General features: G+C 42.7%; 1 protein-coding gene across 2 annotated transcripts; it reads right to left on the reverse strand.

Annotated features, from left to right (window-relative positions):
• LOC118401717 (neuromedin-U receptor 1-like) lies at window positions 1-27,739 on the reverse strand. 2 transcript variants are annotated; one of them, XM_035799299.2, is made up of 3 exons: window positions 27,590-27,739; window positions 2,217-3,125; window positions 1-1,646 (listed from the first exon to the last, which is right to left on the reverse strand). In XM_035799299.2, the coding sequence occupies exons 2-3, from the start codon at window positions 3,100-3,102 to the stop codon at window positions 1,180-1,182; spliced, it is 1,353 nt and encodes a 450-aa protein (XP_035655192.1). In that variant the 5' UTR covers window positions 3,103-3,125; window positions 27,590-27,739; the 3' UTR covers window positions 1-1,179. The 2 variants fall into 2 exon arrangements, with proteins under 2 accessions (XP_035655192.1, XP_035655191.1); XM_035799298.2 differs by lacking the exon at window positions 27,590-27,739 and adding an exon at window positions 7,844-8,027.

Below are 27,739 nucleotides of genomic sequence, written 5' to 3' on the forward strand. Positions count from 1 at the left end.
TCAGTTAAGAACAAATTCTTATTTACAATGGCAGCCTACTCCGGCCAAACCTGGGCCAATTGTGTGCCGCCCTGTGGGACTCCCAATCACAGCCGGTTGTGATACAGCCTGGATTCGAACCAGGGTGCCTGTAGTGACACCTAAAGCACTGTTTAATGTGCATGCTTTACAATAGGCTTCTTAAAAGCAATATAATTATTCTTCTGTAAACAATCAAGCCCTTACTAAAACCACATGACAACATGACAGGTATCTCAACTATGTCTCTTCATACTGAAAACATTTGAGACTCTATGGGAGCATGCAAATAATATGATACACATTGTTTAGCAATGAAAATGTAGGTGATGCTGAAAACTTTTGTCGTTGTAAACATGTTCAATTCTAAATCAGTTTACACAGGAAAAAAAGATTGCAGTTTCCAGAAAGCACTTGAAGCTAAATACTATACATTTTGGAGTAGTACTACAAAGGCACATAACATGTGTTTAGCACATGTGTTTACTTACTGTCGATGGAAATTCCCCCCCCTTTTCCATTTCTTTAAGGATGTTATGCGTAAATCGCATGTCACATTTTCGATTTCTATGAAAGTTGTCTTTTCCATCTCCCATGTACTGTACTTCCATATTGCCAGGGCTATACATTCATAGTGAGTGGGATTTTGATGGTATAGCTAGTACACCGAACGGTACAACACATTGAAGAAGACAGTTAAGAAGACCGCTACAACCTATAATTGTGCCTCCTGAAACATTTGAACAGAATAAGATATTCAAGCTTCACGGATTACACATCAATAAGCTCATTTACAAAGCTGGGTATTGTTTCTTTTTCACAGTTCAATTATTAGATAAGCTTTATGAATGATGTGTTCCACCGGAATATTAATATCCGAACGAAGAACACTTTCATCTGCACAGAATAATCATTTGAATATCCCACAAAACAATTAGTATGTTTGTGGGAAGTTTATTTTAAATCCAAAGCCAAAGGCAACTTTCGCTCTAGCCACTCTCACTGTACACATTCAATCAGTGATACATTTGTTATTAATCTTGTTTCATTTTGGTATCCCCAGTGAGAATTCTACTCCAAAGTCAAGGCCAAAACTTCAACACGGTTGCTTTCGCTCCATCCAAACTTTCACTGTACTCGTTCATTCAGTCACGAATATGGTCATTTTGGTACCAAATCCTGGTTATTTTTTGTGCCTCGTTTTGGTACCCCCACCCCCTCACCCATATCTAATCTGGGCTTGTGTTGGCATATACAGGCTGGTGGTGGGAGTATACATACACGTGGTGCTCCTCTCTGTCTGGGGTGATTCTCTCTGGGGTCCCATTGTGTTGCGGCAGTACTACGCAGGGTCAGTTGGGTGCAGCCGGAGGTCAGCCGGCGCACGTGACCACCACATGGGCCGTAGCGACACGTGACCTGCCGGAACATCTCCCGGAAGCGGGTGGACATGAGGCTGTAGAGGATGGGGTTGACCGCCGAGCTGAGGTAGAAGAAGACCCCGGAGACGATGTGGACGTACTCGAAGACCAGGTGGTGGTGGCCAGTCCAGGAGTTTATGAAGCTCCACATGAGGCGGTCAATGTGGAAGGGAGCCCAGCAGATGCCGAAGACGATCACCAGTACGCCTGGTGGGAAGGCGGACAGTTAGATGGACTGATGGATGGACAGAAAAGCAAGCTGACGGAGAGGCAGACAGACAGATGCAGACAGACAGGCAAGTGGACAGGAGGATAGAAGAAAATAAATTTGCAGACATTGAGAACAAGACATGTTTACGTGACAATAAACATATTCAGAAACAAATATATTGGTTTGTATCCTCAGCACAGAATTTTAAGTCCAAATTCAAAAGAGATCGGTCTATAATTTGTCACTTTCCAGAACATCTTATCATCTGAAAGCAAGAGCAATATTTAAGTAACAATGGACCCGATTAGGAACTAATCTTTTAGTCTGTATTTCAGAAAACACCTTGAAATCCCAATTCAATTGAGATATCGGGCTATAATTTGTCATTTCCTCTTATCTCCTCTCAACCCTTCTGGTACTGTAGAGAAAGTGGGTGAGGACTTACACAGCATCTTGCTAATTAAAAGAGTTTCAAATCACAATTGAATATAGATATACAGTAGGTCTATAATCTGCACATGTCCAGGACATTCTGGTACTATAGCGACAGTGGATGTGAAACTCACATAGCATTTTGGTGACCTGCCGGTGGCGTGCCGTCTGCTGCTGCCTGTGGACACTCCAGTGGCTGTCAGAACCAAAACTCGGCCCGGTCCCCAGCCCCTGCATGCCCCTCTCCATCCTCAACTGCAGGCCAATGCGAAGGTACAGCCCGGTGATGATGAGCATGGGCAGCAGGAAGAAGACCAGCGTGGTCACCTGGATAATCAGGTTGTATATCCACCGGGGCTTCACCATCATGCAGATGGTCGACTCTGGGAATTGGCGCCCGAACCGGGTTCCTAGCACGGCCACCCCATGGAGGCTGGTGTTGGGCACGGCGCACGCCATGGACATGGCCCACAACATCAGGATGACGTGCTTGGCGTGGGCACGAGTGGCGACGTGCTTGACCTTGAGCGGGTGTATCACGGCGATGTATCGCTCCACGCTCAGCACTGTTATAATGAGGATGGACGCAAAGCAGACAGTCTCGAACAGGAAGGTCTTGAAGTAGCAGCCGCCAGCACCGAACAGGAATGGGTAGCTGCTCCACATCTCATAGAGTTCCAATGGCATACCCAGGACTAGGACCAATAAGTCGGACACGGCCAGACTGAACAGGTAGTAGTTGGTTGGCGTCCGCATCACCTTGTTGCGCACGATGACGCTGCAGGTGAGCATGTTCCCAAACAATCCCACAATGAAGATGATGAGGAAGGTAATGCAGACAGGCAGGAACATGGGTGACCGACGGAAGCCTAGAAACTTCTCCAGGTACTGACTCCGACTCAGGCACATGTCCTCCATGTCATCAGCACTGATGTTGCCCAGAGCCCAGGACAAATTCCAACCCAGCTGGTCAGGAGTGGTGGCAGGTAGACCCAGAGAGGAACAGTTATACTGAGCCATTGTGGTTTATGGGGACACAACACCTGAGGGGGAGAATGGAAAGAATGAATGGAAAGAATAGGAACGAGGTTTTGCTTGTCTCAGTGTAGGTGACAGTTTCTACATCAACATCTAGCAGTTTTTGAATAACCTTGTTAATGCCCGCAGCAAATGGAAATGAGAGCTTTGGGGAGACTGAAATGGATTGAAATGGATGATTGAAATGGATGTCACATGCAGTCAGGTCCAAAATAATTGGCACCCTTGATTAAGATGAGCAACAACAACAAAAAATGGTATAGTAAAGTAAATATCACAACTACTGAGCTATATTATAGGCTCAAATTGGAAAATGACATTATTTTAAACAAATACAATTGCTCAGAGAAATAGATTGTGTTTCACAAGTATATATTTTATATATTTTAAAGAGGGGTCAAAATTATTTAGCCAAAAACCTGGCTGCCTCTGTCAGGAGGCTGAAACTTGTGGATCTTCCAGCAAGACAATAATGCCAAGCACACATCAAAATCCACAAAGAAATGGTTAATTGACCACAAAATCAACATTTTGCAATGGCCATCTCAGTCTCCTGTGAAACCCTGTTGTTTGAATTAAAGAGAGCAGTCCATAAGCGCACATGAAAGATTTCAAGGATCTGGAAATATTCTGTACGGAGGATTGATCTAAGATCCCTCCCCCACAGCTTGGCTAAACTACTGAGACTAATTCAGTCCAACCAACTACTACACTCCCCCATTAAAATTCATATAAACGTCAAGGTTATTAGCTATATGTAATGCTTGTCGTCTGGGGAAAGAGAGGAGGACCAAGGTGCAGCGTGGTAAGTGTTCATATTATTTAATGAAATATGCAACACTAGACAAACCGACAAACAAACTGTCCTGAAAGGTGAAACAAAAACACTAAACAGGAAACAACCACCCAAAAAACACAATGGAAAACAGGCTACCTAAATATGGTTCTCAATCAGGGACAATGATTGACAGCTGCCTCTGATTGAGAACCATACCAGGCCAAACACAGAAATAGAAAATCATAGACAAACTAACATAGACAACCCACCCAACTCACTCCCTGACCATACTAAAACAAAAGACAAAACAAAGGAACTAAGGTCAGAACGTGACACTATAGGAAGTATTAAAATATAAAGATGAATATGGGAATACAAATATGCCTTCTACTGTATTATTTGTACTGCATAAATGTATACATTATTCATTTGGACATTCTCTTAGTGATACATGTACTACATATAGTTTTGAACATATAGCTATTTTTGAGAGGGAACAAATAGTTACTTGGGAGGTGACTACAACTACTTGAATGCAGATCCAAAAAAGTACTACTTTTTACATCTATTTGAATACAGATCTCAGAACGTGACTACTTTTCAAAACTATTTGAATACAGATCTGAGAAAGCAACTCCTTAAAAAAAAAATTGGAATACAGATCTCGGGAATGTAGTACTTTTCAGAAACTATTGGCCTTCAACTAATGGCAGGGCTCTATCTGGAGCTGCATGTTGAAGATAGAAATATCACGAATAGCAAGCACAATCTCCTATACAATTCCAATCTATCTGACAGTCATATTTGATCTACACAATACAGTTATTAATACATTACTGCATGATTGTAAATATCCAATTCCCTGAATATCCATTAACCCAGGTGTGCATAATCAAGTCAAACCAATGAACCAATGATATGCCACATGCCACTGAAAAGGTAAAACGTTGGAATGAATTGAATGATACCTGAACATTCTGCAGAGACATTCAAAAGACACTTGCAAACAGCAAGTTGGACGCTTAGCAAAAACAACTTTGAAACTCTGTGTCCATCTGAGGACAAGTGTTCTTGTTTCAAACACACAAACGATACCATCTTTAAAGGGATAGATTACTCAGAATACAAAAAAACTAACATGATTCTGCACCTACTTTGGCTTTAGCAGATTCAAGGAAGCAGTTTATGGATATTTAGTTTCCTTTCAACATTTAATAGCCATATTGTTACTGTTCGCATGCTCAGTAACACTTAACATTAAACTGTTCTTGTGTCTGTGTAATAAAACTCTAATGACTTTTAACCAACATTTTATTAGCTTGTTGAGACATCATACTTTGGCAATTGCATTTTAGCCTAATGAGCTGAGAGTTTTTGTAAGTACTGTATACAAGAGGAATAGGCACTGTTCCTTATTCCACTTGTGTAATAACGCCACTATTATGAAGTTATCAAGCAATTTCCAAAGTGCAAGGTAACAACAATGTTGCTATTGTAATAATCATAAAGTTACTACACATAAGAACTTGATGTGAAGTGTTATTGCCTTTTGTCTTACTCATTATGAAAATATATATTTTTTGTCATTTTGAAGCTAGAAAAGTGTTTTTTTTTTTTAAAGTTGAGGTGATTCCATGTCACACATTTATTTAATTCAAGGCTATAGGCTATATTAAGAGTCACATCTGAGAGCCCTGGGAGGCAACCCATCTTTCTAGAGAGACTATATTTGTACTATGAAGCGAAATTATCTATATTTTAACAAAACTTTATATATAAAGTATATATAGAGTACCAGTTAAAAGTTTGGACATGCCTACTCATTCAAGGGTTTGTCTATATTTGTAATATTTTCTACATTGTAGAATAATAGTGAAGACAATAAAATGATCAAATTACATATATGGAATCATGTAGTAACCAAAAAAGTGTTAAACAAATCAAAATATATGCAATAATTTAGATTATTTTAGTTTATTTCTCAGTTGTTGAATCTTGTTATGTTCATATAAATATTTACACATTTTTATTTATTTATTTATTTATTTCACCTTTATTTAACCAGGTAGGCAAGTTGAGAACAAGTTCTCATTTACAATTGCGACCTGGCCAAACATGTTAAGTTTGCTGAAAATAAACGCAGTTGACAGTGAGAGGACGTTTCTTTTTTTTTCTGAGTTTAGAAGATAGCCCTATTTGGTAAAAGACCAAGTCCATATTATGGCAAGAACAGCTCAAATAAGCAAAGAGAAATGACAGTCCATCATTACTTTAAGACATGAAGGTCAGTCAATCCAGAACATTTCCAGAACTTTGAAAGTTTTTTCAAGTGCAAAAACCATCAAGCGCTATGATGAAACTGGCTCTCATGAGGACCGCCATAGCAAGAGAAGACCCAGAGTTTATGAGAGTTACCAGCCTCAGAAATTGCTGCCAAAATAAATGCTTCACAGAGTTCAAGTAACAGATACATCTCAACATCAACTGTTCAGAAGAGACTGTGTGAATCAGGCCTTTGTGCTCGATTTGCCGCAAAGAAACCACTACTAAAGGACATAAATAAGAATAAGAGACTTGCTTGGACCAAAAAACACGAGCAATGGACATTATACTGGTGGAAATCTGTCCTTTGGTCTGATGAGTCCAAATTTGAGATTTTTGGTTCCAACCACCGTGTCTTTGTGAGACGCAGAGTAGGTGAAAGGATGATCTCCGCATGTGTGATTCCCACCGTGAAGCATGGAGGAGGTGGTGTCATGGTGTGGGGGTGCTTTCCCGGTGACACTGTCAATGATTTATTTAAAATTCAGCACACAGGCACACTTAACCAGCATGGCTACCACAGCATTCTGCAGCGATACACAATCCCATCTGGTTTACGCTTAGTGGGACTATCATTTGTTTTTCAACAGGACAATAATCCAACACTCCTCCAGGCTGAGTAAGGGCTATTTGACCAAGGAGAGTGATGGCGTGCTGCATCAGATGACCTAGCCTCCACAATCACCCAACCTCAACCTAATTGAGAGGCTTTGGAATGAGTTGTTCCTCATTGTGAAGGAAAAGCAGCCAACAAGTGCTCAACATATGTGGGAACTCTGTCAAGACTGTTGGAAAAGCATTCCAGGTGAAGCTGGTTGAGAGAATGCCAAGAGCGTGCAAAGCTGTCAAGGCAAAGGGTGGCTACTTGTAAGAATCTCAAATATAAAATATTTTGATTTGTTTAACACTTTTTTTGGTTACTACATGATTCCATATGTGTTATTTCATAGTTTTTATGTCTTCACTATTATTCTACAATGTAGAAAGTAGTAAAAATAAAGAAAAATCATTGAATGAGTAGGTGTGTCCAAACTTTTGACTGGTACTGTATGTGTGTGTAATAATATTTCAGATCATTTTATCGGTGTTGTGTGTTTGCGCACACGCCACGCATTGAATAATTGCAAATCCATTGTGTAAGGCAATTTGCGTTGCGAATCATTCCGATGAGACGTGTCCATATATTGGTATTTTACTGCCACATATCAGTCAGTAACTGTGGATGCTACATCGGTCCATGACTGAGATGAGTTGAGCAGTGTGTATTTTGGGTCACGGATGAAACATTCCACCATCGGAGGCTATCGCTTGTGTATCTTGACTACATTGGTATCTACGTTTGGTGGAAATAGTTGGGTAATTTCGATGAATGTTGTTGGAGCTGTTGTGTGTTGTGAATCTGGCTTTGATAATAGCCAGTACCTACCTACCCAGGCACCGACCTCACCGTATGTCACTGCAAAAAGGGAACATTACTCTCTTTGTCTACCAAGAACCACCGATGGACACTAATGCAACTTGGATTTGTGTATGGACGTTAGTTTATAATAAGCATTCTCGGTAGTCATTATGGAAATGTCCTTCTCTACTCATTTGCCATTGATGTAAAGATGGAAAACTCACCTAGTCCTTTTTAAATGTTCTCTTCTTATTCCTCTTCAAACATGGATGTAAACGAGAGGGGGGGGGGGGAAAGGTTGCGAATCAGCATTCATCAATTGTCCTCCGCTGCTTAATTTTCAACATTGCAACGAGTCCGTACTTCTGTACTTTTGTCTGTTTGGTTCCCCGTGTTCATACCTCTTGAACAGCCGTAGTGAAGACTGAGAGTGCTGCTCTCTGCTCTCAGTCTTTATGAACTGGAGAGCTAAGAGCCAAAAGGAATCTCTCTCTCTCTCTCCCGCTCTCTCGCTCTCTCATTCTTCTCCGTTGTTAGAGTAAATGATGCTCAGCTCTCTATAACCTTCTCCTCTCTCTGGTCTCATCCTCTATGTACAGTCAGATCCATAATTATTGGCACCCTTGATAAAGGTGAGCAAAATATTTAAATTAAATAAACAATACAAATTCTGAGCAATATTGTGTGTTCAGAAATATGTATAAAACATTATTTTATGTAAATACAACTGCTCAGAGAAAAGACGTTTTGTATACAAAGTTAAACAAAACGTTTCAAAAAGAAAGGGATCAAAATGATTGACACCGCTGTTTTCAATACATAATCTTTCCACATCCTTGACATCCTTCGTCTGCGTTTATGGGCTGCCTTCTTCAATTCAAACCACAGGTTTTTTAATGGGGTTCAAGTCCAAAGTGAACCCTGGTCTTAAGATCCCTTCCAATGTAGGAAAAAGGCTTGGTTGCCATCGTCATTTTGGACCTGACTGTATGTGGTGGAATTAAATCACTAGGTCTTAATCCTGTGGTGCAGTGCCAGACTAAGACATTTAGCCACAATTAGGCTGCAGGCTGATATTGACTTGGTGTAAGACCCTCTTTAGTCTGTTATTATTCTATTCATATATGTAACATTTTATTTATTCAGAGTCCAGTCAGCATTTATTTATGTGGGAAGTCAGTAATTTATTATTTACATTGCCGGCCATTAAGAGGCATCCGGCAGGCATTTGAGACAACAGAAAAACAGGAAAAGAGAAAGACAGGATACTTGTTTAGTAGCTATAGACTTGATAAGAGGTTATTGTATAAGGACATTTCTGGCATTGTGATATGTCATCCCTAGCCTGTTTAAACCAGACCAATGGTGAGCGCAGCGTTCAGTCTGGTTCAACCAGACCAATGGTGAGCGCAGCGTTCAGTCTGGTTCAAAAAGACCAAGGGTGAGCACAGCGTTCAGTCTGGTTCAACCAGACCAATGGTGAGCGCAGCGTTCAGTCTTGTTCAACCAGACCAATGGTGAGCGCAGCTTTCAGTCTGGTTCAACCAGACCAATGGTGAGCGCAGCGTTCAGTCTGGTTCAACCAGACCAATGGTGAGCGCAGCGTTCAGTCTGGTTAAAAAGACCAATGGTGAGCGCAGCGTTGAGTCTGGTTCAAAAGACCAAGGGTGAGCACAGCGTTCAGTCTGGTTCAACCAGACCAATGGTGAGCGCAGCGTTCAGTCTTGTTCAACCAGACCAATGGTGAGCGCAGCTTTCAGTCTGGTTCAACCAGACCAATGGTGAGCGCAGCGTTCAGTCTGGTTCAACCAGACCAATGGTGAGCGTAGCGTTCAGTCTGGTTCAACCAGACCAATGGTGAGCGCAGTGTTCAGTCTGGTTCAAAAAGACCAATGGTGAGCGCAGCGTTCAGTTTGGTTCAACCAAACCAATGGTGAGCGCAGCGTTCAGTCTGGTTCAACTAGACCAATGGTGAGCGCAGCGTTCAGTCTGGTTCAACCAGACCAATGGTGAGCGCAGCGTTCAGTCTGGTTCAAAAAGACCAATGGTGAGCGCAGCGTTCAGTCTGGTTCAAAAAGACCAATGGTGAGCGCAGCGTTCAGTCTGGTTCAACCAAACCAATGGTGAGCGCAGCGTTCAGTCTGGTTCAAAAAGACCAATGGTGAGCGCAGTGTTCAGTCTGGTTCAAAAAGACCAATGGTGAGCGCAGCGTTCAGTCTGGTTCAACTAGACCAATGGTGAGCGCAGCGTTCAGTCTGGTTCAACCAGACCAATGGTGAGCGCAGCGTTCAGTCTGGTTCAAAAAGACCAATGGTGAGCGCAGCGTTCAGTCTGGTTCAAAAAGACCAATGGTGAGCGCAGCGTTCAGTCTGGTTCAACCAAACCAATAATGAGCGCAGCGTTCAGTCTGGTTCAAAAAGACCAATGGTGAGCACAGCGTTCAGTCTGGTTGAACTAGACCAATGGTGAGTGCAGCGTTCAGTCTGGTTCAAAAAGACCAATGGTGAGCGCAGCGTTCAGTCTGGTTCAACCAGACCAATGGTGTGCCCAGCGTTCAGTCTGGTTCAACCAGACCAATGGTGAGCGCAGCGTTCAGTCTGGTTCAAAAAGACCAATGGTGAGCGCAGCGTTCAGTCTGGTTCAACCAGACCAATGGTGAGCGCAGCGTTCAGTCTGGTTCAACCAGACCAATGGTGAGCGCAGTGTTCAGTCTGGTTCAAAAAGACCAATGGTGAGCGCAGCGTTCAGTCTGGTTCAACCAGACCAATGGTGAGCGCAGCGTTCAGTCTGGTTCAACCAGACCAATGGTGAGCGCAGCGTTCAGTCTGGTTCAACCAGACCAATGGTGAGTGCAGCGTTCAGTCTGGTTCAACCAGACCAATGGTGAGCGCAGCTTTCAGTCTGGTTCAACCAGACCAATGGTGAGCGCAGCGTTCAGTCTGGTTCAACCAGACCAATGGTGAGTGCAGCGTTCAGTCTGGTTCAACCAGACCAATGGTGAGCGCAGCGTTCAGTCTGGTTCAAAAAGACCAGTGGTGAGCGCAGTGTTCAGTCTGGTTCAACCAGACCAATGGTGAGCGCAGCGTTCAGTCTGGTTCAACTAGACCAATGGTGAGCGCAGCGTTCAGTCTGGTTCAAAAGACCAATGGTGAGCGCAGAGTTCAGTCTGGTTCAACCAGACCAATGGTGAGCGCAGCGTTCAGTCTTGTTCAACCAGACCAATGGTGAGCGCAGCTTTCAGTCTGGTTCAACCAGACCAATGGTGAGCGCAGCGTTCAGTCTGGTTCAACCAGACCAATGGTGAGCGCAGTGTTCAGTCTGGTTCAACCAAACCAATGGTGAGCGCAGCATTAAGTCTGGTTCAACCAGACCAATGGTGAACGCAGCGTTCAGTCTGGTTCAACTAGACCAATGGTGAGCGCAGCATTAAGTCTGGTTCAACCAAACCAATGGTGAGCGCAGCGTTCAGTCTGGTTCAAATAGACCAATGGTGAGCGCAGCATTAAGTCTGGTTCAACTAGACCAATGGTGAGCGCAGCGTTCAGTCTGGTTCAACCAAACCAATGGTGAGCGCAGTGTTCAGTCTGGTTCAACCAGACCAATGGTGAGCGTAGCGTTCAGTCTGGTTCAACCAGACCAATGGTGAGCGCAGTGTTCAGTCTGGTTCAAAAAGACCAATGGTGAGCGCAGCGTTCAGTCTGGTTCAACTAGACCAATGGTGAGCGCAGCGTTCAGTCTGGTTCAACCAGACCAATGGTGAGCGCAGCGTTCAGTCTGGTTCAAAAAGACCAATGGTGAGCGCAGCGTTCAGTCTGGTTCAACCAGACCAATGGTGAGCGCAGCGTTCAGTCTGGTTCAAAAAGACCAATGGTGAGCGCAGCGTTCAGTCTGGTTCAAAAAGACCAATGGTGAGCGCAGCGTTCAGTCTGGTTCAACCAAACCAATGGTGAGCGCAGCGTTCAGTCTGGTTCAAAAAGACCAATGGTGAGCGCAGCGTTCAGTCTGGTTCAAAAAGACCAATGGTGAGCGCAGCGTTCAGTCTGGTTCAACCAAACCAATGGTGAGCGCAGCGTTCAGTCTGGTTCAAAAAGACCAATGGTGAGCGCAGCGTTCAGTCTGGTTCAAAAAGACGAATGGTGAGCGCAGCGTTCAGTCTGGTTCAACCAGACCAATGGTGTGCCCAGCGTTCAGTCTGGTTCAACCAGACCAATGGTGAGCGCAGCGTTCAGTCTGGTTCAAAAAGACCAATGGTGAGCGCAGCGTTCAGTCTGGTTCAAAAAGACCAATGGTGAGCGCAGCGTTCAGTCTGGTTCAACCAGACCAATGGTGAGCGCAGCGTTCAGTCTGGTTCAACTAGACCAATGGTGAGCGCAGCGTTCAGTCTGGTTCAACCAGACCAATGGTGAGCGCAGCGTTCAGTCTGGTTCAACCAGACCAATGGTGAGCGCAGCGTTCAGTCTGGTTCAACCAAACCAATGGTGAGCGCAGCGTTCAGTCTGGTTCAACCAAACCAAATGGTGAGCGCAGCGTTCAGTCTGGTTCAACCAGACCAATGGTGAGCGCAGCGTTCAGTCTGGTTCAACCAGACCAATGGTGAGCGCAGCGTTCAGTCTGGTTCAACCAAACCAATGGTGAGCGCAGCGTTCAGTCTGGTTCAACCAAACCAATGGTGAGCGCAGCGTTCAGTCTGGTTCAACCAAACCAAATGGTGAGCGCAGCGTTCAGTCTGGTTCAAAAAGACCAATGGTGAGCGCAGCGTTCAGTCTGGTTCAACTAGACCAATGGTGAGCGCAGCGTTCAGTCTGGTTCAACCAGACCAATGGTGAGCGCAGCGTTCAGTCTGGTTCAAAAAGACCAATGGTGAGCGCAGCGTTCAGTCTGGTTCAACCAGACCAATGGTGAGCGCAGCGTTCTGTCTGGTTCAACTAGACCAATGGTGAGCGCAGCGTTCAGTCTGGTTCAACCAGACCAATGGTGAGCGCAGCGTTCAGTCTGGTTCAACCAGACCAATGGTGAGCGCAGCGTTCAGTCTGGTTCAACCAAACCAATGGTGAGCGCAGCGTTCAGTCTGGTTCAACCAAACCAAATGGTGAGCGCATCGTTCAGTCTGGTTCAACCAAACCAAATGGTGAGCGCAGCGTTCAGTCTGGTTCAACCAGACCAATGGTGAGCGCAGCGTTCAGTCTGGTTCAACCAGACCAATGGTGAGCGCAGCGTTCAGTCTGGTTCAACCAAACCAATGGTGAGCGCAGCGTTCAGTCTGGTTCAACCAGACCAATGGTGAGCACTATACTGGCTATACTGTATGTCATACTGCTTAGTGCTTTTAGTGAATGAATTAATCCCATCATTTCGAAATGTAACAGTTGGAATAGGACACCGGGGAAAACTATAGGTGTAGAACTATTGTGCATCTGTCCCCATGCATTGAGGATATAATGAGATAAATGTATTTGTTGGACATATCTCTCACAAACTGGGGGTCGTGGATTGTTGGTGACCATTGTTGGATGGCTGTCGTTGTTGTCGGTGACCTCTCACAAACTATCCCAGGGGGTTAAATTCAGGAAACCTTCAGTCCCTTTTCAGTTTTTCTCGTTCGCTCTATTTTGTCCTTCACTTTTCGTCAGGAGACTGCTGAAGGACACGGCAACCTGCAGCTGAAAGAATCCTGTCAGAGTCAATATACAATATATAGAGGATACTCTGTCTCTTGCTTTACTGGAATATTCTGGAAGTAATCTTGGCTAAAGCTAGTCATAAGCATCAAAAACAAATTCCTCAGCATCACCTTGCTAAAAGGGATTATCATTGTCAGATCTAATCTTTTTTCCATGATGCTACTTATTTTATATTTGATATATACAATGTATGTACAACCTGTATATAAATATTAGATTGAGTAATGTTGGAGGGACATGGACTAAAATAAAGTAGAAAATACAGTATATACATATGAGATGAGTAAAGCAGGACGTAAACATGATTTAAACATGACTAAAGTGACTAGTGTTCCATTTTTAAAGTGGCCAGTGATTCCAAGTCTATGTATATAGGGCAGCAGCCTCTAAGGTGCAGGGTTGCGTAAATGGGTCAAATCAAATCAAATGTTATTTGTCACATACACGTGTTCAGCAGATGTTACTGCTGGTGTAGCGGAATTCTTGTGGAAGCTAGTGATGTCTATTTATCTGATGGCCTTGAGATAGAAGCTGTTTTTCAGTATCTCGGTCCCAGCTTTGATGCACCTGTACTGACCTCGCCTTCTGGATGATAGCGGGGTGAACAGGCAGTGGCTCGGGTTGTTGATGTCCTTGATGATCTTTTTTGGCCTTCCTGTGACATCAGGGGCTGTAGGTGTCCTGGACGGCAGGTAGTTTGCCCCCGGTGATGCGTTGGGCAGACAGCACCACCCTCTGGAGAGCCAAGCGGTTGTGGGCGGTGCAGTTGCCGTACCAGGCGGATATATAGCCCGACAGGATACTTACTCTCTATTGTTTGTGGGGGTTTTAGGGGCCAAGCCAAATTTCTTCAGCCTCCTGAGGTTGAAGAGGCACTGTTGCGCATTCTTCGCCACACTGTCTGTGTGGATGGACCATTTTAGAACGTTCCACGTGCTCCACCCTCTGCTGTTTCCTGAAGTCCACAATCAGCTCCTTTGTTTTGTTGACGTTGAGCAAGAGGTTATTTTCCTGGCACCACTGTCCCAGGGCCCTCACCTCCTCCTTGTAGGCTGTCTCGTCATTGTTGGTCATCATTAGTTACCCTTTACTTCAAGTGTGCAGGAACCTATAGCACAATTGTTTGGTTAGCAGTAAGCAGCTTTTTTGGGAAAGCCTTTCCATCTACCAGAAGACTGTTAGGCCTATCATGACATTTTTCCTGGTCCTTAAATCTTTGAAACATGGAAGTTTTACGTCATATTATGAGGCATATCTTAGCTTGGTTCAAAGTCGCCTATAGCCAAGATCTCACCATAGAAATACGGAGACAGTTATTTTATAAAGACTGACTCGAATCAAATCAAATGCTTCGTAAACACCAGGTGAAAACTAACTGACGCTTAGTTATGGGCTCTTACCAACAACGCAGAGAGAAAGAAAATACAGAAATAATAGAAAAGTACAAATGTGTAATAACAAAAGCAATAATAAATACAAAGTAATCAACAATAACTTGGCTATATACACAGAGTACCAGTACCAAGTCAGTGTGCACGGGTACAAGGTAATTGAGATAGATATGTACTGTACAAATAACTAGGAATAAAGTGAGAGATAATAAACTGTATGTGATGAGTCAAAGAGTTCATGGTAAAAGGGTCAATGCAGGTGGTCCTTGTAGCTATTTGGTTAACTATTTAACTAACTATTTAGCAGTCTTACTATGCCTTGATGACTTGGGGGTAGAAGCTGTTCAGGGGGTTGGGGGTAGAAGCTGTTCAGGGGGTTGGGGGTAGAAGCTGTTCAGGGGGTTGGGGGTAGAAGCTGTTCAGGGGTTGGGGTAGAAGCTGTTCAGGGTGTTGGGGGTAGAAGCTGTTCAGGGGTTGGGGGTAGAAGCTGTTCAGGGTGTTGGGGGTAGAAGCTGTTCAGGGGTTGGGGGTAGAAGCTGTTCAGGGGTAGAAGATGTTCAGGGGATTGGGGTAGAAGCTGTTCAGGGGGTTGGGGATAGAAGCTCCCTGTGTCGTTGTTTTCTGTGATCAGGCCTACCACCGTTGTGTCATCATAAACTTAAAGGAGTAATTCAGTATTTTACAACTTGATGTTAGATGGTTCCTCACCCTGAAAGTGGGCTATGGGCTCGGAAAAACTGTAATCCACAGTTCAGTTTTCTTTAAACAGCCACTACAAACTTCCGCCAACTTTAGCCACCACTAGCTAACAATCAATGAAAGTGATGGGAGCATGTATTAAAAAAAAAAAGTAACATCAAACCAAATATGGAGATAATTTGAATTGATTTCAATCACAGGGTCCTTAGTGTAACGGAGGGTGAGTGATGGGTGTGGAGTCAGACGCAGAGAGCAAAAGTAAACGTGGAAAAACGCTTTAATGTCGTCTACAAAGTAACAGGTCCAAACATGGGTGAAGCCCTAAACACAGGCGCAAACAAACCCAAAACCTTAGTTACAAAACCCGGACAGCGAAAACAGAAAAGACAACGATAACCACAAACGTAACAATAACAACAAGGCCGCACAAACACCAGCGGGCAAAACAAACTTAAATAACACCCATTCCAAAACCCCAACAAAGAACAGGTGAAAACAATTAGACAAAAACAAATGAAAAGGAAAAAGCGATCCGCCGAGCGCCGCCCGAACAAGAAGGGGAGCCACCTTCGGTGGTATTCGTGGCACTTAGCTTAGTAATGAGCTTAGAGAGCACATTGGGGTTGAACACTGAACTGTAGTCAATGAACAGCATTCTCACATAGGTGTTCCTCTTGTCCAGGTAGGGAAAGGGCAGTGTGGAGTGAAATAGAGATTCTGTCATCTGTGGATCTGTTGGGGCGGTATGCAAATTGGAGGGGGTCCAGGGTATCTGGGATGATGGTGTTGATGTGGGCCATTAACAGCCTTTCAAAGCATTTCATGGCTACAGATGAGTGCTACTTGGCGTTCTTGGGCATAGGGACTATGGTGGTCTGCTTGAAACATGTAGGTATTACAGACTAAGTCGGGGAGTGTTTGACATTGTCAGTGAAGAAACTTGCCAGCTGGTCAGCGCATGCTCCGAGTACGCGTCCTGGTATTCCGTCTGGCCCTGCGGCCTTGTTAATGTTAACCTGTTTAAATGGCTTACTCATATAGGTTATGGAGAGCATGATTACACAGTCATCTGGGGAAAAATGCTCTCATGCAGGGTTCAGATTTTCTTGCCGATCATGGAAGGCATTTCGCTCGTCTGGTCGGCTCACGTCACTGCACGCGGGATAGTTTGCAAGCCCTGCCACTTCCGATCAGCATCAGAGCTGGTGTTGTAGGATTCGATCTTAGTCCTGTATTGATGCTTTACCTGGTTGGTGGTACATCGGAAGGCGTAGCAGGATTTCTTATAAACGTCCGGATTAGTGTCCCGCTCCTTTAACCTGTTAGTCCACTAGGGGCATTATTTCATTTTTGGATAAAAAGACGTGCCCATTTTAAGCGCAATATTTTGTCACGAAAAGATGCTCGACTATGCTTGGAATTGATAGTTTTGGAAAGAAGACACTCTTACGTTTCCAGAACTGCAAAGATTTTCACTGTGAGTGCCTTATAACAAAAGCTTCAGGCAAAACCAAGATGTTTGAGCAACCAGGAAATGAACAGGATTTTTGAAGGTACGTTTTCCATGATCGCCTTATATGGCTGTGAATGCGACAGGAATGAACGGACACTTTCTAGCGTTTCCCCAAGGTGTCTGCAGCATTGTGACGTATTTGTAGGCATATCATTGGAAGATTGACCATAAGAGACTACAATTGCCAAGTGTCCCGCACGGTGTCTGCGTGGAAATTGGTGCGTAAAAGTCAGCTACCAGTATTTTTCCATCCGAATCAGAGAACAAAGAAGGCTTCTAGGACTGCCATTTCATTGAAGAGATATATGACAAAACACCTTGAGGATTGATTCAAACAACGTTTTCCATGTTTCAGTCGATATTATGGAGTTAATTCGGAAAAAAGTTTGACGTGTAGGTGACTGAATTTTCGGTTAGTTTCGGTAGCCAAATGCATAGTAACAAAACGGAACGATGTGTCCTACACAAGAATCTTTCAGGAAAAACTGGACATCTGCTATGTAACTGAGAGTCTCCTCATTGAAACATCTGAAGTTCTTCAAAGGTAAATTATTTTATTTGATCCCTTTGCTGGTTTTTGTGAATATGTTGCGTGCTAAATGCTAACGCTAAATGCTAAGCTAGCTATCACCACTCTTACACAAATGATTGATTTTCTCTGGTTCTAAAGCATATTTTGAAAATCTGAGACGACAGGATTGTTAAGAAAAGGATAAGCTTGAGAGCAGGCATATTTATTTCATTTCATTTGCGTTATGGTAATGAGCTTGAGGCTGTAGTAACGCGACCGCATGCGGGATGGGGCGGACTATGAGGTTAAAGTGGCAGCTCTAGCCTTTAGCTCAGTGCAGATGTTGCCTGTAATCCATGGCTTCTGGTTGGGACATGTACTGAACATATGGTCATTGTGGGGACGATGCCGGTCGATGCCGGTGACTGATGTGGTCAACACATATATCCTCTTACTGTTCTATTGGTGTTCTTTCAACTTTCTTTCGTTATCTAGCAGCCAAAGACATGATCTTAGTCATGTTAGCAACCCATGATAGTTGCTGCATCTATAACACTCCCTTCTTTTGAAAATGTATATTTATTGAATGTATATTTCCATCTCTGTCTTGGAAACGTCTCGCATGTGCATTTTAGAACGGTGTTTTCCTGCAAAATTGCATTTTGGAAGATTCACGCACAGGCCTACCGCCGCGTGCACATCTATGTGCCTAGAATGTTCAGAAATAAGAGTTTATTAAGATTTTAAGCTTAACATTCTGATCTGTTCCACCAGCCTTATTAATTGATACGGCATATACCTCCACTACACTACTTTGATACTTATCAGTGGGAAATAAGAAGCACTGAGAAGCGCAAAGCCCACTGAGAAATAAGTGGGTATATGACATATACTGTACCTGCGTATACCCTCCACCACACCACTGCATATAACACTATCATGTGGTGAAGCTCCAGTTCACTGACAGCCCCAACGTAACAATCAGCTGTTGCCTTTTTGCCATTAAAAACATTGCACAAAAAAAAAAAAAAAAAAAAAAAAATGTAAAGAATGATTTAGGTGGATTGTACTGTAAGACCAAAGAAGGACAAATGGTCTGCAGTGTGTTGTTGAATATTTCCCCTTTGACCTAAATCAGCAGTCAAATTTGACGGAAACAAAAGCCTTCCTGGTTCATTGTATTGGCTATTCTTTATCATGCCACCATCCATAAAGTGCTTATTTAATGAGGACCACACTCAAAGTTGAAACGCATAATATTATTCATAATTATTCATCACTGTTTCTAAAAAAAAAAAGGATCACCTAATTATGGAGTTCTGTTTACGAACCCTGAACCCTGTTTACGTGTTGATGTTGCAACGTCCCACCTCTTTAATCAATATGTGCTGTTACAGGTTCCTCGGCGCACACATCACGGATGATCCGGTGATAAACTGACGGAAAGAAGAAAAAAATGGGGATAAACGTGGACATGATGACATTGTTTTACAGTCATTTATCGTCACCAGGACATTTCTCAGGAATTTCAGTGAAGTACTCTTCCTGTTATTTACTTCCTTTGAATGTCAAGACTACGCTGCTAGCGTGATATTGACCATAGGAGTTAGCAAGACAGCACAAACAAATCTGGGCCCGACGTCACTTGTTTGCACTGTACCAGACCTATCCTCTTAAGGCCATGGAACAATGCCTGAACGACCCATTATAGTACAGGAAACATCCCTTTAGTTGATAGTTTTGTTTGCTATTTGGTGTTGCCAAGAAGGTGCACTACAGACTGACGGATTAATATCAACAGCTTTCATCTGCACAGACTTCAAATGTAACCTTGTAAACCTTTTATCTTGTTTGCACAAAACCACCCCAGGTGTACCTGCACTGACAAAGTGCGTCCCTCTCAGTCCTTGACCTTTTCCGATACCAGTGAGTTGGAGAAAAGGAGACATTGGAGACTTTGTCCACACCAAAACAATAATAGAGAGATGGTCTGACATCCTTCAAATCCATTTGACATATTAGAATACATGTCTGCCACTTAACACAGTTGTAGTTCATGTGGGTGGAAATAGGAAATCAATGTTGTGCCTGAACATACAGACCACAGCTTAGAGTTTCCACCAACTAAATGCAGGATAGTGCATGTGTGTAAAGTAGGCACCGCCACTTAAAATAGTTGGATAGTAATGGGTCTCTCAGATCTCTCCGATCTTTTCACTGTGAAGTCACCATGACCAGAGAATTAGAATACAGAACCAGAACTCTATTATTTGATGTTTCTTCAGAGAAAATATATGTGTTGCGATATGATATGTTTTCTTTTGTTATTTTATTGTCATTTGAAATTGTATAATACAAAATAAATAAAATAATAATAATAAGACAGCCCTATTTGGTTAAAGAATAAGCAAAGAGAAACGACAGTCCATCATTACTTTAAGACATGAGGGTCAGTCAATCCGGAACATTTCAGGAAGTGCAGTCGCATGGATGACTGCCTCATGTGTGGTTCCTACTGTGAAGCATGGAGGAGGTGGTGTGATGGTATGGGGGGCTTTGCTGGTGACACTGTCAGTGATTTATTTAGAATTCAAGGCACACTTAACCAGCATGGCTACCACAGCATTCTGCAGCAATACGCATCCCATCTGGTTTGCACTTAGTGGGACTAACATTTGTTTTTCAACAGAACAATGACCCAAAACACTCCTCCAGGCTGTGTACATGCCATTTGACCGAGAAGGAGAGTGATGACGTGCTGCATCAGGTGACCCGGCCTCCACAATCATCCAACCTTAACCCAATTGAGATGGTTTGGGATGAGTTGGACCGCAGAGTGAAGGAAAAGCAGCCAACAAGTGCTCAACATATGTGGGAACTTCTTCAAGACTGTTGGAAAAGCATTCCAGGTAAAGCTGGTTGGGAGAATACCAAGGGTGTGCAAAGCTGTCATCAAGACAAAGGGTGGTTACTTTGAAAAATCAAAAATAGAACATTCGTTTAACACTTTTTTGGTTACTACATGATTCCATATGTGTTATTTCATAGTTTTTATGTCTTCACTATTATTCTACAATGTAGAAAATAAAAAAATTAACTAGACAAGTCTGTTAAGAACAAATTCTTATTTACAATGACGGCCTACCCCAGACGACACTGGGCCAATTGTACGCCACCCTATGGGACTCCCAATCACGGCCGGATGTGATACAGCCTAGATTCGAACAAGGGGCTGTAGTGATACCTCTTGCACTGAGATGCAGTGCCTTAGACCCCTGTGCCACTCGAGAGCCTCTATGATGTCTCTACTGTGTTACAGTAGTGATTACAAAATAGGTTAATTTGAACTTGTACACATTTGCAACTGAAAGCTGAATTACAGTATACAGACCAAAATAAAAATGAGTAGATTTAGATAGGGGGAATGGATGAAGGGTTGATTGAAGCAGGTTAGGACTGGAGGGGAGGGAGCATCGTTGAGTGTCTGAGCAGAGGGAGCATTGCATCGCAGCCATTGGAGCCAGACAGTCAGTCAGATATGGACAGGTCCGGAGCCTCAGCAACGCATCTCGCCAGGCCTCTCCTTATCAGTAGCGGTGCGTGGGTAAAATCACTGAGGAAGCCAAGCCAGTAAAATAGCCTCATTGCCAACTATGTTGTGATAATTGCGTTGTTATAACCCATTCGTTCTCACGCCACCCTGATATACAATAAGGCCCTGACAATAAAAAGACAACAGTCACACAGTGGCGGAATAAATTCAAACTTCACATACGTTTGTTTCATCACAAAACTCGGAAAGCAACAGAGTTACCGCAATTCAGCACAAAGACAACAGGAGCCCCCACTATTCCAGCACCATTTCAACTCAAACATTTAAACATCTATGTGACTGACCGCCTTGGTTTGGTCTTATTTAAAATTGTTTAAATTATTTTAAAAAAATGTTTTACATTGGATAAAAGCAGACTCAGAGCTAGAAAATGGTTTATCATAGTGAGTGAGGAACACATAATTAAAGTAATTCTGCTTTAAAAGTTGATAAACGTGTAAACAGTGAGTACGGTAGTGTACAACCAAACACTTCAAGACTGAAGGCTGGTTTATACTACCTCTATCAACATGTCTGTATGCAGTTGTCGCAGTGACATCATGAACATTCTATTGTCGTCCGACATCAAACTTGTCGTTGCCGTTATGAAAAAAGTATAAATACAAAAATGACAGGCTACATGACATTATCAGCCTGTGTGTCACGCCTTGGTCTTAGTATTTTGTGTTTTTTTTAAATTATTTGTTCAGGCCAGGGTGTGACATGGGGTTATTGTATTGTCGTATTGGGTTTTTTGTAGGCATTGGGATTGTGGTTGATTAGAGGTGTGTCTAGTATAGGCTTGGCTGCCTGAGGCGGTTCTCAATCAGAGTCAGGTGATTCTTGTTGTCTCTGATGGGGAACCGTATTTAGGTAGCCTGGGTTTCACTTTGTATTTCGTGGGTGATTGTTTCTGTCTCTGTGTAGTTTCACCAGATAGGCTGTAATTAGGTTTCACGTTCCGTTTTGTTGTTTTGTATTTGTATCAGTTATTTCATGTACCGCGATTCATTCATTAAAGACATGAGTAACCACCACGCTGCATTTCGGTCCGACTCTCTTTCTACAAACGAAGAACGCCGTTACACTGTGGGTCCAAAATAGTATTTTAACACCAATAAACCAATCTGTTTAAAAATGATTTTAGTATATGTCAAATCTAGCAAACCGGGCAACTAAAAGCAACTTTCTAAGCAATGTTTTGTTTCTTTCTAGCTTGGTAGGTGTAAAGTGAAATGGTATCTTGCAAAGTTTAATCTTTTGTTTAGACATGTAGCTCTCTAACATTGCTGAGGGGACGTGCTTCCATTCAGCCACAAGAGCATTAGTGAGGTCAGGCACTGATGTTGGCCAAGTAGACCTGGCTTGCGGTCGGCGTTCCAATTCATCCCAAATGTGTTCGATTGGGTTGAGGTCAGGGCTCTATGCAGGCCAGTCAAGTTCTTCCACAAACCATTTCTGTATGAACCTCGCTCTGTGCACGGGGTCATTGTCATGCTGAAACAGGAAAGGGCCTTCCCCAAACTGTTGCCACCACATTAGAAGCACAGAATCCTCTAGAATGTCAGTGTATACTGCAGCGTTAAGATTTCCCTTCACTGGAACTAAGGGGTCTTGTCATTATTGTTCCTCCACCAAACTTTACAGTTGGCACTATGCATTAGGTAGCGTTCTCCTTAATATATACCAACGACCAGATGAGTCCAAATGAAGACTAAAAAATATCCTAATCAAATCAAATCAATGCATTTATTGATGGTTAGATCCTACTGTCCTCTCCCTCAGATTGTCTGGGACAAATCTCTCAACCGATTGGTGGACAAAATGTCCCTTTGTTGCAGAGATTTCATTTTCTTCATTGCTAAGCATTACATCACATCTGGTTGTGGGTGTAAAGTCCTGTCTCCCTTTAATTCTACAGAGCAAGCCTGTGCCACCACCTCCCACCTTGTCCATGATGAAGCCTGGCTGGTTAGTGGACTACCTAATCCACAAGAGTTCCCCAACAGAGTCCCCCAACAGAGACTACAGTAGTCCTCAAAATAAAAGAAAACCATAGCATTCAAAATGTCATTCTTGATGCTTTTACACGACTCTTACCTAAAAAAAATAATTAAAAAAAAGGTGTAAGTGTACTTACTATGACCGAGATGTGGTTGCCCCACCAAGCTCACTTGAGATGAATACACTAACTGTAAGTCGCTCTGGAGAAGAGCGTCTGCTAAATGACTCAAATGTAAAACATGACATTTATATTTTTCAGACTCCAGAGATTCATTCCAGAGATTCATTCCATGCATGTCTAATGTAGTGCTCAAGATCTGAGAAAGTACAGAGATATTTTACATTGATTTGATGCCACTTCACTAGAGTGTTTCTCACGATCTCAGCCCCCATCTCATCCAGGTTGGCCTCAGACACAGCATCCTGGAAGAACAGAGCTGAAAAGACAATGTAGCACATATACACTCAGAAAAAAAGGTGCCATCTAGAACCTGAAATGGTTCTCCGGCTGTCCACATCGGAGAACCCTTTGTTACTAGGTAGAACCATTTTGGTTCCAGGTAGAGTGTATAGATGGAATGGGAATAAACCCAGACCCAGAACACTGACACGTCCATAAACCTTCATAGCAATAGGAGAAGTTGCAGCCACAGGGTTGATACTGGTGAGCAGCAGGAGGTAATGTTAAGCCATCCTCTGAGTTATTGTACACTTTCTGTAGTACAAGGCTACTCATTTCCAAATGCTGTAGTTTAGAGCAAGCATTCTTTCTAATGCACTGCTTTGAACTAACATTGGGCGCATATAACAGTGTGTTAAATAGGTACCACCAGAGTATTTCTCTATGTTCATCTGCCTGTCCACTCTTAGCAGTGTGACATCGCCACATTGGGAGTTTGAGTGGCCCGGTGGGAGAGGCATCGATGACTGTCAGATGGAACTCAGTGTCCATTTTACACACAGTCTGCCAAATTCCCAATAACTCTCAGCTGGATAGAGAGAAAGGATGCTGGAGATGATATATTGAGCAGTGGGGACAGAACATGGTGGACCAGGATGTGTACTGTGTGTGTGTGTGTGTGTGTGTGTGTGTGTGTGTGTGTGTGTGTGTGTGTGTGTGTGTGTGTGTGTGTGTGTGTGTGTGTGTGTGTGTGTGTGTGTGTGTGTGTGTGTGTGTGTGTGTGTGTGTGTGTGTGTGTGTGAGAGAGAGAGAGAGAGAGAGAGAAAAAGGGCAAGGAAGATGGAGAAACAGGGTAGCAAACAGTGTAGTCTTCAGGGTTCATCAACAACTTGATCTTACAAGCTCACCGAGATATCTAATGTTCATCCGACGGCCTCCAGACACCAAGCTGGTGATCCACATGCGCACGACCCTACAAAATGGAAAAGCTACTTCCATCACATCCGTTCCATCACATTTCGTGATGGTCAAAAACCCATTGAATTAGGGTGATAAAAATCAGTCATTGGATAAAGCCAGGATCCCCTCAGTGACTTATATAACAAACAAATGAGGAAGTAGAGGGAACAGAGTGCAAATTATACCGTGACATTCGGGGTTCTATATTTTCTTCACACGTGCGCACATTTTTTGGAACGGGCATAATAGTAAAGACATGTCATTTAACTGTAAAACATTTTTTCATTACCTTTCAATGTGGCATGAACACAACCAATCATGATGTTTTCATCTTGCTCTCGAACGAATCACTTTGAAAAGTAGGCTGGCTACCTGCGCTACCTCGTCCACTCCAAATTAAATCCAGAATCCAAACAGTGCACTGTGCACCCGCCATTTGATGAATGGAAAGAGACATCTGTTACAAAACACCAAAAAGTGTAATGACATTCGCCATTCTCATTGGGTCTACACGGTTGTAGTCTGTATTATTTCATACGTCTTGCTGACAAGAAGGACCTGTTTTTTTTGTAGAAAGAAAAGTTGGGACAACTGAATAGGGGCTGAAATATGGGACTGTCCTGGGATGAGTGTAGACATGACACAGAGGTGGGGGTGTTTTGTTTCATTTGTAATAAGCTTTTATTTTCATATTTACCACTCTAGTGGTACTAATTGCATTTTAAACACATAGGAGAGCCTGTGATTGTGCGCGCACACACACTTCACGCACACACACACACACAAAGCAGTTTTAAACAATTGCATTAAAGAGATGACCGTTCATGTACTGTACATTTTCACATTTGATTGACTTCATCTAATCGGCAGCAGTGAAACAGTGGGAAGACCTCTAGATTCAGTCATATCAATTCTCGTTATGAACACAGTTTGATAAAAGCCATTATTGGGAGACTAATGGACAGTCTGAGGAAATAATTGATCAACTCTTAGTGAGAGGATTTGAGTGACTACCTTCCGACAGTTAAGATAATTGAAAAACTGTTTCATGCTTCGGATGTTTATTACCATACAAGAACAAATCTTCCATTTCAACGGGGTTCAAGGGCTTACTTGATAAAGAGACGTAACTCTGGTAAAAAAAATAATAATAATAATTAAACGACAAATTAAACAAAATAAAAAAAGTCAAATTTAGTTGAAAGTTAGTTGAACATCTAAAGAACATTTCCACACCATATATTTTGGGTAAGTGTTACCGAGAAAATGCCAAAAGCTACAATGAAAAACTCTCTGTAAGATAATTGCATTCACCCACTTGTCATCTACAACCAAATGGATGGTATAGGTAAGATTAACTGACTAGATGTAATTGGGGATCATAAAACATTGTATATTTTGTTTGTTTTTCTGTCCATATTCCTCCCCCTCTGTTTGTAGTGTTTGTTATTTTGTAGTTCACATGGTCCAGTTAACCTCAGAGGTATTTTTCCATGTGTGTTAGGATTTCCAAGTGTTTCCATGGAGAGTGTTTTGTTTAAAAAAAAAAAAATTGTTTCAAGAAATATATTTTCCTTTCTTATTTTCCCCTAACCCTACCTTCCTATGGAGAGTTAGTGGGAAAGCTTCAAGACCAAACAGATAATGGGAAAGGTAGCAGACTTGGGATAAATACAATTCAGAAGAGACACTGAGGAGAGCTATTATTCTACATCCTCCAAATCCTCACCTCATATTCTTATTCATCCCTTTACGTTTGTGTGTATTTGTGTGTGTAAGGTAGTTGTTGTGAATTTATTAGATTACTTGTTAGAATTTCCTGCATAGTCGGAACTAGAAGCACAAGCATTTCGCTACACTCGCATTAACATCTGCTAACCATCTGTATGTGACCAATAAAATTGGATTTGATTTGATTTTAGCATGGGCAATGCCATTGAGGACTTCCACCACTTTGAAGTAGTCAACTGGGTGGGACTTGTTATGGGTCAAGGAAGAATCACAGAATTCCATCCAGGTCGGCAGGAGAAATCAGCCCATGAATCATACTCCGCGCGCATATGCAGGTGGCAGTAAATCACCAACCATGGCTTTACACACAACGCACTTCGGCTGCCATTATGCACCCTTTCAGTTTGTTTCATAGAAGTAATAGAATGAGCTACTTTAATGAAGAAAGCCTTCAATGGCAGTGCCCATGCAGTCACAGAACCATTATAGAAAAGCCCTATATCCAACTCTTTATCAATCCCATATTTAAACCATAAAAAACTCAGAAGAAGGTCACTGGTATGAAATATATTGATATATGACTGACTGGTATAACTCAGGGGTGTAAAGAGAGACAATCTATATGCTTCACATCCCCATTGTTCCCTTTACATCTGCATCATGCCAACCAATTGTTTCCTTTACATTTTCTAAAGGTCTGTTTCTGTAGAGGCTTGCATACTCTATACAGAGTCCGTGTCAGCCAGACAGAGTCTGTGTCACAATCATGATTTATATGTCGTGAGGCATGACACCTGCTGCTGTATAATGGCACAGTATCATTCATTTGGCAATGGAGGCTGATGTAGGCTTACTACTACTTTGGACTTTAATATTCAGTTCCTATGATTGTTAGCTAGTGGTGGCTAAAGTTAGCTGAAGTATGTAGTGGCTGTTTATTACAGTTCCTCCTGGGCCATGGACTACTTTCAGGGGGACCATGTATTGATAACCTCCTACTGTATTGGTATCATAATTGAAAGACCTAGGCACCCTTACCACCCCCCTGCATCCCAGCTGAAGCTTAGCAGGGCTGAGTCTGACAAGACTGGGTCAGCGACAAATACAAATCATGACAAAAACAAAGTGATCAACCAGTCATAACTAGCCAATGGCAATGCAGATTACACAGTAAGCAAACAATCGATTAAACACAGGATATGACATCATGGAACACACTGCTTCTTCGCTTCTAGAAACTTAAAAAAACAAACACAAATTAACAAACTTAGTTGTGCCCTTCATGGGAGAAATTTGTTGTTGGAAGGACAGAAAGGGGCACTCTTTTTTTGGAACGTTTCCCTGCAAAGGGTGCTGCCCTTCATATAACATGAGCAGTTGAGCATGCCACCACTGACCATGGACCGCCTCAAAGACAGCAAATCATATATAACCTAATTCATACCACATAGTTATGTTTAATTGAAAATGTGAGAAAAGAAATCCTACCTTTGCAACTCTTTCCCAGATTTATGCTGTAATTATTGACCATTATTTTACACTGTCTACTAACACAACAACATAGTACAAAAGTTTGATTTGTAATGATTCTATCAAGCACTAGATGGCGTCTCCACTCCATAATTTAGTGAACATCTG

This window comes from Oncorhynchus keta, chromosome 23 (genome assembly GCF_023373465.1).
Source record: "Oncorhynchus keta strain PuntledgeMale-10-30-2019 chromosome 23, Oket_V2, whole genome shotgun sequence".
Classification (NCBI taxonomy): Eukaryota; Metazoa; Chordata; class Actinopteri; order Salmoniformes; family Salmonidae; genus Oncorhynchus; species Oncorhynchus keta.

Coding starts and splice junctions, on each gene's coding strand:
- LOC118401717 (XM_035799299.2), bottom strand. CDS start 3,102: ATGGCTCAGTATAACTGTTCCTCTCTGGGTCTACCTGCCACCACTCCT. Junction 1,647..2,216: donor GCAGGTCACCAAAATGCTAT/GTGAGTTTCACA, acceptor CCTTCCCACCAG/GCGTACTGGTGATCGTCTTC.